Here is a 19,885-nt window from a genome sequence, read left to right as displayed (position 1 = left end):
CGTCCCTGCGCACAGAGATTCCTCCAGGTCCTCTGAGTATGTTGATGATGTCATGCTGTGTAGATGATGTCATGCTGTGTAGATGAGTTACTTTAATGTGGTTTAGGTTGTTTCTGTGACAGCCGCGTATCGCAGCTCTCTAATGTCAGAAAGTGCGTTAGTCAGTACGTAAAGGAGGAGCTGCAGATGCTGTACAAAGATATAAAGTAGGCGGGAAAACCCTTCAGAATAAAGACAACTTCCTGTCTTCGAGCAGACAGGCTGCTGAGGAATAATCAGCAGATAATTATCACAGACGTCTGAAGAGGTTTCGGAGCCGAGGGCTGAAACGGCGCTCTGACATGTGCCTCCAGGCTCGTACGCATCCCTGTGTGGCCTTTACTGCACGCCCGTCTCTGACTGCTGCTCATTTCGCCTGCATTTAACCTGTTATTGCAGCTAATTCGTGTTTGTTTTAGTAGTATTTTTATTACATCAATAACAGACAGCAGGCCTGAACTCGATCAAACAGGTCTGGTTTCTGATGGAAGTGTCAAAATGTTCCCGCTAATCTCACCCAGGTTTCGTCGTGCTGACAGACTGTTTCCACCAGGGGAAGAAAACAGCAGATAATGACAGGTTACTCCTCTGTTTATTGACTCATTTCAGGTAAAAATGTCACACGCACACAAATTCAAGCAGTACATACAACACACACACGGACACACACACGCTCAGCTGAAGCACTCCATGCTGGCCTTGGCTCGCTCCATCTCGTGCAGGAAGTTGTAAAACTGAGGCAGCGTCAGTTCTGCAGGGAAGAGACAAAAAAGGACGACTTCCTGTCAGAGACAGAAATGAAAGGTTTTTGCATCTGTGGAGGAAAAAGTGAAAAACTGGGAGAGCTCCAAACCAGGAATACTCTCTTCAAGAGGAATTAAAATACAGAGGAGCAGTTTAAAATCTACAGCTGCTGTTTGTGAGGTCATTTCCTCCCTGCTACACATAAGAGCCAATCAAAATCACCCATTTCAAAAATCCAAAAAGCACACCTGAATTACGACCACTGCAGCATTTACCTATCACTACTTTTAAGATCGGGCTTAAAAATGTCCCTTTTGCTAAAGCATATAGTTAAGGCTGGACCAGGTGACCCCGAATCCTCCCTTAGTTATGCTGCAATCTGGTCTCTAGGTGATGACGTGACGAATCCTGCTTCCGGTCCAAACTACTCTGCGTTTATTAAGGCTGTTGTGTTTTTAACATGTTTTAATGTTTTGTTCTATTTAATCTGAACAAGCCCCTAAAAACAGTCAGTGATCACTGTCGGCCTCTCTCGGTTTTTATTACCACTGTTCATTTGAAACCCTTATGATGTAGCTACAGCCCAGCAGCAGTATATTAATGACTAACCTGGTATTGTGGATGGATTATCTCAGTTGTTTTTCTGGCTGAAGTTTGGACTGCATTTGTCTCTAACCATCAGGAACCCTCACGTTAACTTTTATCGAGTGGAAAAAGTTAGCGTTCATCCTCCAGCTTCACTGTGTCTATGCTAACATAGCTGTGTCGCTAGCGATCACGTAGCACATCGTTATATAGCAGCTAGCCAAACTTCAGTAACCCTACAAACGTCACTGCTGTTTAGTTTTCTGTCTTCATTTATGTTGGAAGTGATAGCAGAGCTGTACGTTTGAATTTTTCACAAATCTCTCAGTCAGAACATGCTATATCATGTTTAGGTGGAAGCTAGCGAGCTAACTTCCTGCTAACTTCTAACTCCATTCAATTTAATAAATCCTGTTTTCATGGATGCCCGGATGTTAAACTTAATTGTTACACCTGGTAAAGCAGCAACACTGATCGTTTTAGTAAAGATGGAAGACTTTAGACAGTTTTTAACTCAGTGATGCCGCAGAGTTCGTTTGACTTTGGGACCTGAAGCAGAGTTTGGACCCAGACGTGGCTAATGAAGTCAGACGTAAAGACCGGATAGGTGTAGGCTGCTGGGGGACTCCCATGATGCACTGGGTGTTTCTTCTTCACTCACTATGTGTTAATAGACCTCTCTGCAGAATCATACTTGTTATTAACCTCTGTCTCTCTTCCACAGCATGTCTTTATCCTGTCTTCCTTCTCTCACCCCAACCAGTCGCAGCCATTGAATGTAGCAGATGGCCCCGCCCCTCCCTGAGCCTGGTTCTGCCGGAGGTTTCTTCCTGTTAAAAGGGAGTTTTTCCTTCCCACTGTCGCCAAAGTGCTTGCTCGGTCATTTGATTGTTGGGTTTTTCTCTGTATGTATTATTGTAGGATCTACCTTACAATATAAAGCGCCTCGAGGTGACTGTTGTGATTTGATGCTGTATAAATAAAACTGAATTGAAGATCTGTAGTGTCGGCTGACTGAGGGCGTCGGGTGGAGGAACTGATTTTTCATTTATGAAGTTTAAACGATTAAACCAGGCGAGTTCCTTTTTACATTTCTTACAGTCTTTTTCACTCGCAGCATCTGTTCATTATCTAAGTTTTGTGTCCTGAACAACAAAACGAGCTGCAGAAACAACCGTCAGAGTAAATTAAAGCTTCCTGTTACAGACTCGAGCAGTTGGAAAGAAAGACATTCAAGGTGTGCAAAACTTCAGGTACGAGTGACATCATCACTCACCCATGTAGACGTTTTCAGTGGAATTCCCCTTTCTGACCACGAGCTTCAGCTGCAACCAAACACAACGTGTTCAACAAAACAACGATGCTGTGTGTGTTTTCATATCTTTGTGGGGACCAAAATACCAGTCTCCACAAGTTTGAAGACATTATTGAGACTCAAAATGTGGTTTTAGTGTCCGGGTTACAGTTTGGTTAGGGGAAGCATTATGTCAATTAGATGTTCCCACAGGATATGAATACCCCACATGTGTGTGTGGAGCGCTGTCGTACCTGCAGAAAGACTGTGCCCAATTTCTGAATTTCACTGGTGCCAACAGTCACTGTGGGATGACAAAACACAGCGTGATAAAAACACTCAAACAGGACGGACGCTGTGTCACGTCTGCGCCTGAAACAGTGAGGCTCGTCATGGTTAGCTCTGTTATTCAGCTTCCATCGGCTGCACACACCGAGGGGTTTAAATGTGCTCAGAGGGCAGACGTGCTCACAGACAGACTCAGACTGAACCTCTAATGTGAGCCAAATTTGCCGTGCACGCTAGGTTTGCTCCTTCTTACCTCCAAACTTCCACTCCATGTCAACCAGCTGGTTGACCATCAGAGTCTGCCCGACAGCGAGCCTGGTCAGCGCTGCGTAGTGCTCCGCCCACTGCAGGAACACAGATCACATCAGACTCCTGAGACACGTGTTCACCGTTTAAAGGTTGCCTGAGTAACATCGTAAGAACAAGTTTTATCAACGACACTGAGTCAGTGCTAACACGTGCTAACACCTGTGAGCTAGCATCGGCCCAAACGGACACACGTGCTCCTCCCTGTTGTTTTACACGAGTCAGCATGTGCAGCCTGAGCATCACAATGATGGCGAGCTAAGGCACAGCTAGCTGGCTGACCATCCTCGTGTAGCCACCACTGTGGGAGTGTTAGTTACACAGAGGTTAAAGTGTGCTGGATCGATCTGGAACAGTTCAGTTCTTGGCGTTGCTTCGAGCAACAGCCAGCAGATACCTGACGCCCCGTGACGCGCTTACAGCCTCAGCCTGTGACGTGTTCATGGTGCAGATGTAAATAAAGCTGCAGCAGGCTACAGAAGAGGAGCTGCAGGATTTACCGACAGTAAACACAACATGTTAGCTGGTGAAGAAATGGTAAATGGACTGGTTCTCATATAGCACTTTTCTACTCTTCTGAGCACTCAATGCGCTTCACACAACTTGTGCATTCACCCATTCTAACTAACATTCACACACATTCATACTTCGATGGATGCATCGGAGAGCAATTTGGGGTTAGTATGTTGCCCAAGGATATTTGGCACGCAGACGAGGGGAAGCCAGGAACCTTCCGATCATTGATGACCTGCTCTACCTCCTGAGCTACAGCCACTCAGAGAAATAAGTCCAGAGTCCTGGAAGGCCCTTTGAACCATCTATGACGTCTTTAATAGTAGTGGAAAGTTTGGCACACGTAAAGGGCGTGGCTTCGGTCAGGTGGTTTGATCCCAGTCTGCATGCCACGATACTAACCCCATGTTGCTCTATGAATGCATGAATGTCAGACAGGAAGCACTTAGAAACAGCACATGCTTGTGTGAATGAGGCAGAAAAGCGCTGCATAAGCAGCAGTCCATTTACCTTTAGCACTACTTTGCTTACCTGCAGTGAGAAGTGAGCCGACTTTTCCTCGCTCAGTCCTGAGAAATGATCAGAGTGAGCAGGTTTTCTTTCATTAACACAAATGTGACAGTAACTAATACGACTACTGTGAGAATGACTCTGAGGCACAGAGGACTCGAATGTGTACCTAATGTCAGGAGGTCTTCTTTGATCTGCTCGCCTGTCAGGTTTTTCTTCAGGGCTCCTGAGGAGAAAACAGACACGGACACCTTCCTGTTACTGTTTATAGCTCCACCTGTTGAGTGTCGGGTTTTAAATGCCGTGAGAAAATACTGTGCAGGTATCCCCACATACACATCTGTATGGAGATCACAGGATGATCACCTGGCCCGTGCAGTAAGCGTGCACACGTACAGTGCAGCGTATACAGCACCACAGACAGATAGCCCATGCGTAACTGGGATTCTGGGAAATGGAGGAAGTGAAAATACAAACGAAATCACAGGCAGAAACATGCTGTCTGTGAATAAAACCTGAAAGCACAGTATTAGCACTGTTGCCTCACAGCAAGAAGGTCCTGAGTTCATTTCCACCATCAGGCTGGGGTCTTCCTGCGGGGCTTCTCCCCGGGTACAACGCCTTCCTCCCACAGTCCACAGACATGCAGATAGTGGGGTGACTGGTTGCCTGTGTGTTAGCCCCCCCCCCCCCCCCCCCCCGTGACCTAACAAGGATAAGAAGCAGAGAGGGATGGATGGCACATAAAATAAGATTTACTCATCCATCCACAAACCAAAAACACCCTTTCAGTGGGTTTATCTGTGACAATGATTCACTTCCTGTGATTGAGATGAACAGGAAGCACTGGTGCTAACGAGGGAGGATTCTTTTCTCTCGTTCAGTTCATTTTTATTTCAGTGGTTTTTGTTCGAGCTCACTGTAATAACCTTGATGCAGACTCTGTATAAAGGACCAGATTAGTCAGAGATGAGGGAGGGAAAAACGACCACTCTGCTCTTTTCTCTGATTTCTCTCAACACTTTGTTGCGATCACATCTTATGGCTCGTAATAATCGCTGCACTTCTGTCTCAACTTTGCAAACAGAAACTCGCCCAAAATATTTGGCCCAGGTGTCAGGAGCACTTTGTTGTACTGAACTTCTGCACTGAGGGCTACACTTATCAGAAACTACCCGCATGGACCGCAGCTGGGCGGCTCATCAAGAATGCAACAGCACATCGGGGCTGCACACAACACAAGTGGGAACAAGGGGAAGTGTTATCCATTTTCCATTTATTCTCTTGTGCTGGCAGAGCGCGTTCAGAGAAACATAAATTGAAATGTGTTGAAAGAAGCCTTAGTCTTCAGTTACACCTGTCTGAGCCTGCTGCTTCCATCGCACTGAATCAAACACCACCAATAGTCCCCTATTCAGTTACATCCCAGGTCACATGCTGCTGCTGTCACTCACACAAGTGCTTCGTAAAACCGTTACTGCAGGCAACGGATTTAAAGCTCCATACGCCCTCATCGTGTTCAGCGCTGTGGCATCAACAATCTGACACTCGGCTAGAAATCAAAACCAGCCAAACTCCACTCCTTTTAACCTCCAAACACATGACCCACATCCCACAGCCTGGAAAACAGCGCAGAGGATAAACAGACCACAGCACCGAGGCAACAACTCAGTTCCATTCATCACAACAGCAGTCGCCTCAAGGCGATGGTAAAGACCCCACAATCATCCAGAGAAAACTCCAATGATTAGGCGACAGTGGGAAGGAAAAACTCCCTTTTAACAGGAAGAAACCTCCGTCAGAACCAGGCTCAGGGAGGGGCGGGGCCATCTGCTGCGACCGGCTGGGGTGGAGGGGAGGAGCCAGTTTTAACAGGATATTTCTAACTGTAGAGATGTTGCACAAATGGAAGAAAGCAGTCTTACATATTTGTTTAATATGTGCGTTGAAGGACATGTCCTGGTCAAAAATGACTCCAAGGTTCCTCACAGCGTTACTGGAGGCCAAGGTAATGCCATCCAGAGTAAGAATCTGGTTAGATACCATATTTCTAAGATTTTCAGGGCCGAGTACAATAACCTCAGTTTGATCTGAATTAAGAAGCAGAAAGTTAGCGGCCATCCAGGTCTTTATGTCTTTAAGACATTCCTGCAGTTTAACTCATTGGTGTGTGTTATCTGGCTTCATGGACAGATAGAGCTGGGTGTCATCTGCATAGCAGTGTAAATGTATGCTATGTCTTCTAATGATGCTGCCTAAGGGAAGCATGTATAATGTAAACAGAATTGGTCCTAGCACTGAACCCTGTGGAACTCCATAATTAACCTCAGTGTGTGAAGAGGACTCTCCATTTACATGCACAAACTGGAGTCTATTAGATAGATATGATACAAACCACTGCAGCGCAGTACCTGTAATACCTACAGCATGTTCTAATCGCTCTAATAGGATATTATGGTCGACAGTATCGAACGCTGCACTGAGGTCTAGCAGGACAAGCACAGAGATGAGTCCACTGTCAGAGGCCATAAGAAGATCATTTGTAACCTTCACTAAAGCTGTTTCTGTGCTGTGATGAGCTCTGAAACCTGACTGAAACTCTTCAAATAGGTAAAGGGCGGGGTTATCACCTACAGTATGACACCTGACACTCAGAGTGTTGACAGGTGTGTTTCCAGCCTGTCTCTGCTCTTTTCCTGTCTGTCAGTGTAAAATTACAGTGAAGTGCTTCACACATAAATTTTCTGCATTCTCTGATTTTACTCTTAACAACACCGACTCTACCTGGTCTGCAGGTTAACAGAACTGCCTTTAGGTTGACGTCCTGATCAAGGAGATAAACGAGGGAAATGGAAACAACCTGATTTACGATGTCCGTGTTAGCCTCTGTGATTAAAGTGATGGATGATGAGTGTGTCTCCCACCCTGTGGCACCAGGAGGACGCTCTTCATCAGGCTCCTCAGAGGCCCGGCGCTCATCCCATGTTCCCCCGCGAACTCAGTGAGCTGCTGCATGAACCTTTCTGTCTGCACACACACACACACACACACAGACACACACACACAGACACACACACACACAGAAAAATGCATGCATTCATTTGCACATGCACACAAAAGGGCAGCCGATGTTTTACCTCGGTTCAGTTATCAAGGCTAATCACTAAGTCCAAAGTCCCATTAACATCAAAATGTGTGTGTGCGTGTGTGTGTGTATGTGTGTGTATGTGTGTGTTCACCTCTTTCGGCTCCAGGAGGAACTGGAACAGAATTTCAATCAGGCGATGAAACTGCTGCATGAAAGAAAAAGAGTTTGATTGTTTGAAACTTTGGTCAGATTTACGTTTCAGCTGCAGCTCAAAGACCTGATTCACTCGTCTGTCTACCCCTGCCAGGCAGGGACAGAGGAACAAACCTGCAAACTAAAAACGATTGGTCCACAGCACTCATGAAGAACATCTCAACATGCTTTAATCGTCTTGCTGAATCCATGTGTTCAGGCCTCGGGCTCAGAAGTAACCCAAAGGCTGAAGATGCCACCGTCTGATGTGTGAGGCATCAGTGCACACTCAGAACGCTGCATCAGGACTCAAAAGCTTTATTTCCTCTTGATGCGTCCGCTCAGAGAGATGCTGCACGAGGCAGACGCCCCGAGAGCCAATCCAGTACCAGGATTAATGCCACCTCCCTCCCGGCGTCTCCTAGACTTTGTGCGAGGAGCTGTGCTCCCGATAAAAGAGGGAATGAAGACTCTCACACTGAGTTTAAAGAATAAAGAAAGATTCTCTTCATCACAGTGAAGGTTGACTCCTGTAACTCAGGTACTCATCACTAATCTGCATCAGCCTGCAGATCAACGTTCCTAATATTCTGGATTATTGTACTGTAATCTGTTAGTAGCCTAACTGCTCTCTGATGTCACGTCGTCACGCGAGGGCCCGGGCTCTCAGCTCTGCTGTCAGTCTCCGTGACATCACGCCGCTCTCGGCGTAGGAGGTGGCGAAGACTGTGACATCGTTCCAGTGTTAATCACTGTACACACATCATCAGATGTGCTGAGTAATCAGATTACAGCTGAGCGGCAGCTCCTGGAGGTGTTGAAGCTCCTGGCTTACATCAATGTCCTCTTTAAATCCCGTTTACAGGTGTGTTTACCTCACAGAAATGCCACCATCCTGCTGGGCGGACCGTCAGCTGTGACGCGCCTCAGCGGTCCGCCCCACAGCACCGTGCTGCACTGTTATTGGTGAGTAATAAACCGATGGCATCGAGAAGTCTGGACTCTGACGTTCAAAGCGGGTTCTGCTGAACGCCGTCTGGTCACGTGACAGCGGCTGTGACTGCGCGCATCACGTGCACTTCAGTCTAACAGCTCGTGGCTGTCGGACGTCTGTTTGAAGCCTGAGCAATATTTCTGCTCATCAGCTTGTTCACCCGGGGATTCATCAGCTGGCAGTCAGCTGACACGGACACGCGTACATTCCGTGCAGGTACAGGTGGGCTGTGACCGTTAACCTCCTTTCACTGACGTAACGAGCCCCGGGGCTCGGACAGCTTCCGGTAAAGCTGCTCCGTTAAAGCCGCGGACTTACCTGCTCGTTCAGCTTGTTCAGGTTCTGGAAGTCGGTGCCGACAGAGTCCGGTAAAACGTCTTTAGTGAAGTGAAGCTGCATCGTTTCTATCGGCTGACCGTCCCCAAAACAAACACAGCCCGCTGCGGAGCGCAGTTCCGGGTTATGGATGAGCGCATGCGCACAAGTGTCTGCCAGACAGGTCAAGAAGCAGAATGAAAGATCAAACCTCACGAAAGCTTTTCCTTTAGTTTGAAGGACATTTATTTTTGTTCTTTTAAGACGAACTTTTAGAAGTTTGTAGCAAAAACAGTGAAAGTTTTTGTTCTTTGCCCTTTAAAATCACTTTGAATGTTCTCACCGCGAGTTTAATTATTTTGATTATTTGTTATGCATGCGGATATAAAGCATGTGAAACATTAATTTCAATTTTATTTTATTTGTATAGCATCCTGAAGCAATAACAAGGCGCTTAATTTCATTGTTTAGTAAAATTTGTTTAAATGTTTAGTCATTAATATCAAGTCAAAAACGTTATTATTTTCAAATACATAAAAACGTATTCAGGAACATTATACATGTATTCATGTTATGTATTCAATGGGCTACGGTCTGTTATGCTATTTTACATTAGCAAATAATGCGACATTCATGTAATAATAATAATAAGTGTTATTTATAGACACCCATTAAAATGCTTGAGGTCTCCTTACATTTGTACAGCGAATTAAAATCATATACACAAATAAATCAGAATAAAATGAACACATAAAAGCACAAAATGACTGAAACAGTTGTGATCAGGTGGGTTTTATGATGTCACTGAAAACGACTTTAATTTTTGGAGAATTCAAAGCATCTATAAATACCAGATGTTCAGAAAACAGCTCACATCTGCATCATGCTGATACGGTGCAAAATGTCAGTCACGAGCCAATGAGCATGCCCCGATGATCTTCCTTCTTGACACAAATATGGTCAAAACGCATTAAATGAACTTGATGTTTCACTCAGAGCGACCTGAAAAAAATCGCTGAGCTCATGAACTCATCGGCAAAGTGCTCGTAGGGGTCAGGCGCACGATCTGATATCGTGGTGTTGTTCCCAGATCATCATACTAAATGTTGTTCCAGGATCAACATTGCAAGTGACCAATCAGAATGTTGTGACGTCATACTTTTGCGACTTCGGGAAAAACCGCCGTAAAACAAAAAACTGTACTTAAGCTGCGAGAAACCGCCTCTGTCCGCCGATCAACGGACCCTGACCCTTTAATAAACGCTAAGCAGAATTGATATTGTCCTTGCAACATTGGAATTTCATAACGCAGGAATGGCTTGGCGCGCCAAAGAATAACGTCACAACAATGTGATTGGTCACTTGCAATGTTGAACCTGGAACAACATTTTCATGATGATCTGGGAACAACACCAACACGACGATATCAGATCATCCAGGGGGTCAGGCCGAGGGTCGTTTTCTCATCCACTTCAGAAGGACCCAGGTCTTTTTGTAACTGCAGCTGTCGCCCCCTGTTGGCAAGTTCGGGCAGCTCAGAAAAAAAGCAGCTGGATGCACTTCAGAAGGACTCGAGTGACTTTGTTCCTTTACGTGGCCGAAATCTTCCCTGTGGTCCAAATGAACAGCAAACCTTGTGCTGCTGGAAATCATGAAAAACCTGTTTTCCTTTGGAGGTGATGCTTCTGGAAATCAATGATCCCAATAACAATGATTATGAGATGGTAATACGATCGTTTCTAATGAAACTGTCCACAGCCCAGCGAGCCCTCTCAGGTCATCAGCTTCAGATCTTTGAACTGTTCCCAGAAACAGATCCAAGCTGGAGCTGCTTTCAGTTTCTGCCTCCTGCTCTTTGGACTAGAGGTGGGTTTTGATGATCGATTTATCGATTAAAGTCGATTCTGACTTGGATAACGTGATATCAATTCATTAAAATCCTGAATCGATTTTTTAATATAAATTTATTTTGGCCGAAACGCCAGAATCTCAGGTTAAAGCTCACAAAATTTCAACAACAACCAAACAGCTAAAGCAGTAAATGAGAGCAGGAACACGGATTCTGCACAAAGACGTAAACACGAAGCGCCGACCCACCAAAACATCAGAATCAGCGAGATGTCGCCTCTCTCACCCGACGGCACGTACGCGGACACGCCGTCGGGGCTGAAAGCCGACAGCTCGCTGATTTTTAAGTGTCGCTTTGTGTTTACGTCCTTTTTGCGCTGATTCTGAAGCTGCAGGTTTTTCTCTCTGCAAACAATATTGACCGAACCAGCAGCCAAAGACGATCCAAACTACGCTTCACATAAACATCGTCATGAATTTCCTCTGACTTCAAAATCAAGACACAAGAAGTGGAATCCTTCACTGCGCACATTAACGCTGTGGATAAAAACATCAAGTTCACCAGGGAAGACACAAAGGACAACTGTTTGCCTTTCCTGGACTGCGCTGTGCACATTGAAGAGAACGGCAAACTCAACATCGAAGTTTACCGGAAGCCCACACACACGGACCAGTACCTCCTCTTTGACTCCCATCACCCTTTGGAACACAAACTTGGAGTAATTAGGACCCTACACCACCGGGCAGAACATGTTCCCTCTAAGCCTGAAGGAAAAAAGAAGGAACACACACATGTAAAGGAAGCACTCAAAACGTGCGGCTATCCTAAATGGGCGTTCTTAAAGTCAGCAAAGAGGCACAGAAAAGAAGACCAGACACCAGCGAGGGAGGATAAGAAGGACAGACGCAACAACATTGTCATCCCCTATGTAGCCGGTGTATCAGAAAAACTTAGGAGAGTTTTCTCCAAGCATGACATCCCGGTGCATTTCAGACCCAGCAACACGCTCAGACAAAAACTGGTTCACCCGAAAGACAAAACACCAAAACACAGACTTAACAATGTGGTGTATGCTGTACAGTGCAGCGAGAAATGCCCAGACCTCTACATTGGAGAGACCAAACAGCCACTTCACAAGCGCATGGCACAACACAGAAGAGCCACCTCCACAGGACAAGACTCAGCAGTCCATCTGCATCTTAAGGATAAAGGACACTCTTTCGAGGATGCCAATGTTCACATTTTGGACAGAGAGGACAGATGGTTTGAAAGAGGAGTGAAAGAAGCATCTATGTCCACTGTGAGCGACCATCTTTGAACAGAGGCGGGGGTTTACGACACCAACTCTCTGCCATCTATAATCCAGTTTTGAGATCCCTTCCCAGACGCCTTAACGCCCACTCACATCCTGGGCCATCTGACCTCAGGAATTCGCATGATAAGGTGGGGCCAGGTTTCACAATGAACACACCCGAAACTCTGGCTGATTGGGACCCACACCCGCTTTCACACCTTGGCTCAGGCGATTAGAGGATCATCAGGGGGTCCTTTTGTCCCTCTGTGGGGGGAAACTCCCACTAGGTTTATATCTGGGACTCTCCACCATTTGACCTTAGAACTGAAGAAGCTTCTCGGATGAGAGGTGAAACGTCTTCAAGTAACTTAAAGAAGTCCAGACGCTTTTCTTTGCAAGCTCCTTTGACTCTGACTTTTGCTGTTTCGCTTCCACCACGATCACACTCATGTAGAGCTCTCTCTCTCTCTCTCTCTCGCTCTCTAAATCAATAATCAGAGCCCACCCTTATTACCCACCAGTCTACACTGTCGGCCGCTGTTGGATTGTTTTGTTTTGTTTTACTTCTGACAGAAAGCCTCATTTCTGCTGTTCAATACTGAACAAATTGAAACTTTTTAAAATTATGAAAAACTGCAAAATGCTGAGCTTTGTCTCTAATCAAACCTCTGTAACTTTGCTCTGCTTCACTTCGTTTTTGACTGCACAATATTTTTAAGGTCATCTGCTATAAAAACACAGACCAGGAAAATCACCATCATGTTTTTCTGTTTTATCCTCAGTTTCTTTGACACAAAGGCGTCTGCTGTGCTGCTCACACCTTTGATTAAGTCTGGCAAGTGTCAGCTTTCTTTTTATAGATATAAAAATATAGATATGTACTGATAAGCAGGGTTGGTCAAGTTACTTGAAAAAAGTAATCAGTAACTAATTACTGATTACTTCCCCCCAAAAGTAATCCTGTTACTTTACTGATTACTTATTTTCAAAAGCAATTAGTTACTTAGTTACTTTTTAACAAAATGATTTACAACCTGAATAGGTAATAAAGCGATAGATCTTTGAGCGCAATTCTATTTTTTCTGCATAATCCATCATATAAAATGTAATCAAATGGAAAAGTCTCTTTTTAAAACTTGTTTTATTAGTTTTAATCGTTTAACTTTACGCATGAAGCAAACTCTCTGACTGGAAGAAATCTGTTTAACATTTAAGATAAGATAAGATGACCTTTATTAATCCCACAGGTGGGAAATTTGTTTCGTTACAGCAAAAGTGCAAAGTTATGTAGCAGAAATTAGAAAACACTGGAATAGAATAAAATAAAATACTATGTACAATAGACTAAAATAGAATAATATATACAATACAATAAAATAGAATACAAATGCTATATACAACAGAGTAAGAAAATACAAAAGTACAACTTTGTCAGAAAAAGAGTTGTGCACTTAGTGTTATTGCACATGTGTGGATGTGTTTGATCAGTTGGAGTCTTTGTTGTGGAGTCTGACAGCAGTGGGGAGGAAAGACCTGTGAAATCTCTCCGTCCCACACCGTGGGTGCTGCAGCCACTGAAGGAGCTGCTCAGTGCTGTCAGAGTCTCCTGCATGGGCTGGGAGATGTTGTCCAACAGGGATGACAGCTTAGCCACCATTCTCCTGTCACTCACCACCTCCACTGGGTCCAGAGGGCAGAACAGAGCTGGCCCTGATCAGCCTGTTCAGTCTCTTCCTGTCCCCAGCAGAGATGTTGCTGCCCCAGCAGACCACACCTTAAAAGAGTCATAGAAGGTCTTCAGGAGTGGGCCCTCCACTCCAAACGACCTGAGTCTCCGCAGCAGGTACAGCCTGCTCTGCCCTTTCCTGTAGAGGGCGTCTGAATTATGAGTCCAGTCCAGTTTATTGTTCAGATGAACACCAAGGTACCTGTAGCTGTCCACAGCCTCGATGTCCATACCTTGGATGTTCAGTGGTTGCAGTGGAGGATGTTTGTGCCTGCAGAAGTCTACCACCAGCTCCTTGGTTTTACTGGTGTTGATCTGGAGGCAGTTCAGCTGGCACCAGTCCACAAAGTCTTGGGTCAGTCCTCTGTACTCCTTGTCGTCTCCATCAGTGATGAGGCCGACTATTGCAGAGTCATCAGAGAACTTCTGCAGGAAGCACTGGGTGGAGTTGTGGGAGAAGTCTGCAGTGTAGATGGTGAAGAGGAACGGAGCCAGAACCGTTCCCTGTGGGGCCCCCGTACTGCAGACGACCCTGTCCGACACACAACCCTGAGTTCTCACATACTGTGGTCGGTCGGTGAGGTAGTCCAAAATCCATGTAGTGAGGTGATGGTCCACTCCTGAGTTCTCCAGCTTGTCCTTCAGGACCGTGGGAAGAATGGTGTTAAAGGCACCAGAACATGATTCTCACAGTGCTCCCAGCGGTCTCCAGGTGAGAGAAGGAACGATATAGGAGGTGAATGACGGCATCATCCGCTCCAATGCCAGGCTGGTAAACAAACTGAAGTGGGTCCAGTGATGAGCTCACCAGGGGCCGAAGCTGAGCCAGGACCAGCCGCTCCAGGGTCTTCATCAGGTGGGATGTCAGAGCCACCGGCCTGCCTGTGAAGTGTCTGAGGTGGAACAGCAGCAGTGGGGGTGGGTGAGTCTGCAGCCGATGTTGGAGACTGCCTCATGGATGAATTAAATGTGTTGAAGAAATGATTCAGTTCGTTTGCCCACCTCACATCCCTCCCAGGCAGAGAGTTCTGATGTTTGTGGCCTGAGATGGTTCTGAGGCCTCTCCAGACTTCGCCGACGTTGTTTTGCTGAAGCTGGTTCTCCATCTTCTGCCTGTAGCTGTCCTTCCCATTCCTTATCAGTCCCCTCAGCTCTCTCTGCACCTTTTTCAACTCCTCTTTGTCTCTGGATTTGAAGGCCCTCCTCTTCTGCTTGAGGACAGCTTTAATTTCTGGGGTAATCCAAGGTTTGTTGTTGGAGAAACACCGCACAGTCCTGGTGGGTGCAGTGTTATCCACACAGAAGTTTATATAGTCCGTAATGCATGTCACCAGGCTGTCGATGTCCTCTCCGTGGTCGTCACAGATCACCTCCCACACAGTCGACTCAAAACAACCATTAAGAGCTTCCCCGCTCTCCTCCGACCATCTCTGCACTGTGCGGGTGGCTCCCTGTGCACTAAGGACTCATACACAAGGACAAGGTGCACCAGGTTGTGGTCAGATCTGCCCAGGGGAGGGAGAGGTGATGAACTGTATGCCTCTTCTGCATTGGCGTACAGTAAGTCCAGTGTTTTATTGTCTCTGGTTGGGCAGGTCACATACTGGGTGAAGGTGGGCAGTGTGGAGTCCAATGAGGCATGATTAAAGTCCCCTGATATTATGAGAAGGGCTCTCAGAGATTGTGTTTGCAGTCTGCTGACCACAGAGTGGAGAGAGCCACAGGCTGCATCCGCGTTGGCTGAGGGGGGGACATACGCTGTTATCGCGATAACATGCGAGAACTCCCGGGGCAGGTAGTAGGGACGCATGCTAACGGCTAACAGCTCAATGTCTCTGCTGCAGAGTTGTTCTTTCACAGTGATGTGCCCGGGGTTACACCATCTGTCGTTCACAAACACTGCCAGTCCCCCTCCTTTCCTCTTACCGCTGTCTCTCGTCCTGTCCGCCAGCAGCAGCTGGAATCCCGGTAGCGTCACGCTTGTGTCTGGTGTTAGCGGTGTTAACCATTTAAACCTATTTCCAGCATTTAAAATAAAATAGTTCTTTGTGTTTACACTCAGTCTTTCAAATAGATGCAAGTGAAACACAGCAGCAAATAAATAAAATCAAACACTAGCGGTCCTGTTGCTCTATTTTCACCTGTAAAGCAGGAGTGGGGCAGGTGGAGGTTTGCCCTGGTGCAGGTGAGCCGCAGCGGTCAGTGGAAGGATCTGGGAGTTTCACATTCCCGTGGCAGCGCACTCGGTGCTTGCTCGGACGTCTAGGGGTTTTTTTCGCTGTAAAAAGAAGTTTTCTTCCCACGCAGTGAACAGCGGACACTAATGTTTTTGTCACTTTGTACGGAATCAAACTCAAAGTAAGGTCAGTACTTCCACGCTTTAAACGCTGCACTCCATATATGATCCACTGTTGCTCTGCACCAATGACTGTATAAAAGATGGACGACGCGACAGCGCCTCCTCCCATTGTGCAAAAATGAAGCCAAAATACCCCACTTGTGGAGGCTGCCATCTTGCAAATTTGGAGCCAGAGTCTGCTCAGTAGTGACTTGAGGTGGAGCGACTGTGTAACGCTCCCGCCCACACACCCGCTGGACGTGACCGCAAACACGCCCCCTACACTTTTTACGTAGCCCGGCGGCTCGAGTTTTTTGCTGGTTTACCGCGACTGACGACTCGTTTAATTAAGGTAAATACAACCATGTCACTGTTATAAGAAAAGACACACAGCTTATCATCTTATAGTTCTAAAATCGCTCTGTTGTTAATTCGTTTGCTAGATTAGCCACTAGCATACGCACTGTGTTGGAGGCTTGTTGCTAGCTAGTTAGCGATGCTACACACCTGCTACTCTAATAGCCTGTGTTATTGAAGGATTCAGCACTCCTTATGTTTTTGTTTTTTTTAATCCATTTTTAGACAGCGATGAGATCAGCTGCACACTCTACAGAAACCCAGAGTTACTGTTAATATCAAAAATATAACGCTGTCCTTTGAGATATTAACATAAGACTGTGAGTGTCATGGATCTAACACTGTTTAAATCTCTACAGCCTGGTAACATGGAGACTTTAAAAACATCAGCAGAAGGTTTCAGTAGTGTAGTGTAATTTGTTTTTTTCATTTAATAATAGAGTCCATATTATATCAACAGCTACATTCACCCTGGGGAGAAACTAGTGAGGGAGACCATCAGGACCAAGCTGGGTTTCTGGGTCCAGAGGTTTGGAGAAACTTCTTCCCTTTCTTTCATCACAGCTGTCCTGTGCCAGATGTTCTGTTGACCCACTGAGAGAGGCTTCATTTAAGAAACACCAGGAACACTGAAGCTCATCGCATTGATCAAGCAGGACTCATGATCTTCACCAGCAGCTCCCTCACAGGGAAATCTTCAGCACTCCTCCGTAGGCCCGCCCCAGGAGATGGATAAACCCAGCATTTCATGAATACTGTGATGAGACCTTTGGTTTGTGTAATGTTATAAATACTCGGATACTCCCCAGAGGCTCCGGACTTTTACATAAAGATATGATATTCAGTCCTGTAGAAAGTTATATATTTAAAAATATATGATCCTCTCTGGTTACTCTGGTATGAATAACTCTGCATCACTTTATGGTAAATAACACACCATCTGCAAAAAACTGTGAAAGAATTCCAGATGACAAGTTTGTAGTTCAAATTACAAGTGACGACCTTTGACCTTCATCAGGTTTTATTGTCAGAGAAAATCAGCTGTGCTCTTCATGCAGCTGAGTACATCAAGTGTTTAAAACGGAAGCTGTGCAGGTCTGAGATACAAACTGAGGTCCTGTTAATGCTGATATATAGTGACACAGTTACATGAGTGATTAATCCTTTTGTTTTTTTGTCTTTAACTTTATCAATAAAACAGCTGCAGCTTTCACTACAGCACATGTGGTACTTTAACCTTTGTACTGTTTTCATCAGTTCATTTTGCAGTTAACATGTGAACATGTTGGATGATCTGTCTGCTGTCACTGGGTGGTGCTGAGGTCTGAATCTGAGGGCAGCTCCTGTAATCACAAAGAGAACAGAACCATCAAACTCAAATATAAATTTTATCCCTCAAATTTGAAATAAAGCTGATTCTTCTGTCCTCACACACTCAGGATCTGAAGTTCTTCTCTTACATTTTTTTCAGTATTACAGTACACTACAGTACTTTAATCCATAGTTCCTGATTAATGAGGAGTTACTGAAGTACAAGCTTTTAAAAAAATGTTACTGTCTTTACAGATGTGGCAAGAGACTGAAAACATGCTGTTGTTTGCACATATTTAATATTCAGCTCTGCACAGGAGCTGAAGCAGGATGAAGCCTGTTGCTTTTACAGTATAATACTTGTAATAAAAGTACAGTGACAGTAATTAGTGACTGAGTAGCCCGGGGCGTTCCTCTTGTTTTCTTTAGTCGGTGTTAATTCATTCACCTGCACAGATTAGCTAAACGAACCCTGGCAGCCGAGTTCTCATCTTAGCTAGCTAGGTCTCAGGAGCTAGCTAAGGGCGGTAGTTACGGATTAGCTTACAAACACGTTTAACTTACCGAAAAAGTGCAGCGGGGCCTCGGGTCCTTCTGTCGGGTAGTCCAGTTTACTGAAGAACACCTCAGGCTGTCAGGTTAAAACACTCGGTCGTGTTTTCGTAACGTAAATGCTGGCCCTCCTCTCAGAGCCTACGCTCTATCTGCTATAGAGATTGACAGACCACGTGACTTTCGCGCATTGCATGCCGGGTACTCGTGGCAAAACAATCCAAGTACCGCATCAAATGCAAGCATTTGCAGCACCGCAAAACATTCATTCTCCGGTTCCAATACCTTCTTGCTTGTTCTTTGTCCCCCAAAAAAGTTACGTACAAAACGAAGGAGAACAATGCCGGTCCGTACAAAGACAGACTTGATGAAAAGTCAAAGAAAAGATACGAGGAAAAAATCAAAGGAGTGAAAGGGTTAGACCCGTACGAGCACATAGAGTGGACAAAATACGTTAGCGTGCTGCCCAACTTTCACCACGCTCATATTTATAATTATACGGTTCTTGGAGTGAGTGCATACACTCATGAAGTTTAGTAACTTCAGGTCACTGCAACAAGCCCAGGTACAGTTTAGCGAGGGATGGCTACAGGACCTTGAAATGCACCATGTAGAACGAAAGACCATCGTACCTATCATAAGTTTACCAGTCTCACAAATCGTCTTCATAAATACACATTCGTTAACAGTTTATTAATAGGACCTTTAAGCTCAACGGTAATTAATTAGTAGTGGAAATAATTTCTGGTACGCATTACAGAAATGTAGCAGTGACAATAATATTGTATGCTGTAATCGCACTGGGCAATTGGTGATACAAAAAAAACTGTTTTACCCTGTGAATAAAAGTATATGTTTGTGTCAATGTACCATGGTAATAACAGAAGCGAAACACAATATTGTGTCAGGACAATTCACTATTTATGCACAATAAACAAAGGAGCATAGCGCCACAATTTCTGTTCAGTGCCAGACTTGCTTGTAACCTATATCACCAATTATGTTATGAAAAATGACGTATTAACTACTACAAAACACTGACCTTTGTGGAAATGCTTTGGAGCAGACTAACCTGTGAGCTGGAGAGTTCTGGCACGTTATATTTGCTCTTTGAATGGCTGCGATCCAGGCCATCCGTCGCCTTTTTGTTACTTCGGAAACATGGCTGAACGATTTCTCTTCAACGACGTAATCCGATAATAACCGATCTCTTTACCCGTCGGCTTCCCGTGGCTGTCATGCGACCGGCTATTGCAGTTAATAATACAACAGCTTCTTGCCATTTTTTGTGTTTCTTTTTATCGCTGTGTAACTGATTTCAATTGAAAGCCTGCGTGCGCTAGTACCGCTTGCCACGAGTTCCCACAATCCTTTGCGGTTTTACCCCTGAATGACGTCACATTTTCAATCTCTATTCCCGAACAGAGATACGCAAGTTTCTCCGTGACTGCAGCTGCCAGTCAAAGCTGTTATGATGACGTTTCACCCCAATTTAACATCACCGCGGTAGGAATTAGAATCAAACTTATGGGAGAGGAGACCCCTTGGACATCAATCAGCGTGATAAGAACTATTGATAACAAAAGAAAG

The 19,885-nt window shown here is 45.3% G+C and overlaps 1 protein-coding gene across 2 annotated transcripts; it reads right to left on the bottom strand.

The window, feature by feature from the left end:
• Positions 1 to 612: 612 nt before the first annotated feature.
• Positions 613 to 9,046, bottom strand: commd7 (COMM domain containing 7). Of its 2 annotated transcripts, none has more exons than XM_084917323.1 (9): positions 8,872 to 9,046; positions 7,519 to 7,569; positions 7,204 to 7,306; positions 4,449 to 4,505; positions 4,301 to 4,338; positions 3,204 to 3,294; positions 2,917 to 2,966; positions 2,645 to 2,693; positions 613 to 790 (listed from the first exon to the last, which is right to left on the bottom strand). In XM_084917323.1, exons 1-9 carry the CDS (start codon positions 8,950 to 8,952, stop codon positions 714 to 716), a joined length of 597 nt encoding a protein of 198 aa, XP_084773449.1. In that variant the 5' UTR covers positions 8,953 to 9,046; the 3' UTR covers positions 613 to 713. The 2 variants fall into 2 exon arrangements, with proteins under 2 accessions (XP_084773449.1, XP_084773448.1); XM_084917322.1 differs by having other exon boundaries at positions 7,519 to 7,572; positions 8,872 to 9,044.
• Positions 9,047 to 19,885: the final 10,839 nt, after the last annotated feature.

Source organism: Perissodus microlepis, chromosome 20, assembly GCF_051167445.1.
Source record: "Perissodus microlepis isolate ML-2025 ecotype Zambia chromosome 20, ASM5116744v1, whole genome shotgun sequence".
NCBI lineage: Eukaryota > Metazoa > Chordata > Actinopteri > Cichliformes > Cichlidae > Perissodus > Perissodus microlepis.
The sequence above is the reverse complement of the archived record's forward strand: the minus strand, read 5'-3'. Positions and strand labels throughout refer to the sequence as shown.

Coding starts and splice junctions, on each gene's coding strand:
- commd7 (XM_084917322.1), bottom strand. CDS start 8,952: ATGCAGCTTCACTTCACTAAAGACGTTTTACCGGACTCTGTCGGCACC. Junction 4,506..7,203: donor CGTCCTCCTGGTGCCACAGG/GTGGGAGACACA, acceptor TTTTCTCCTCAG/GAGCCCTGAAGAAAAACCTG. Junction 2,967..3,203: donor CATGGAGTGGAAGTTTGGAG/GTAAGAAGGAGC, acceptor GTCATCCCACAG/TGACTGTTGGCACCAGTGAA.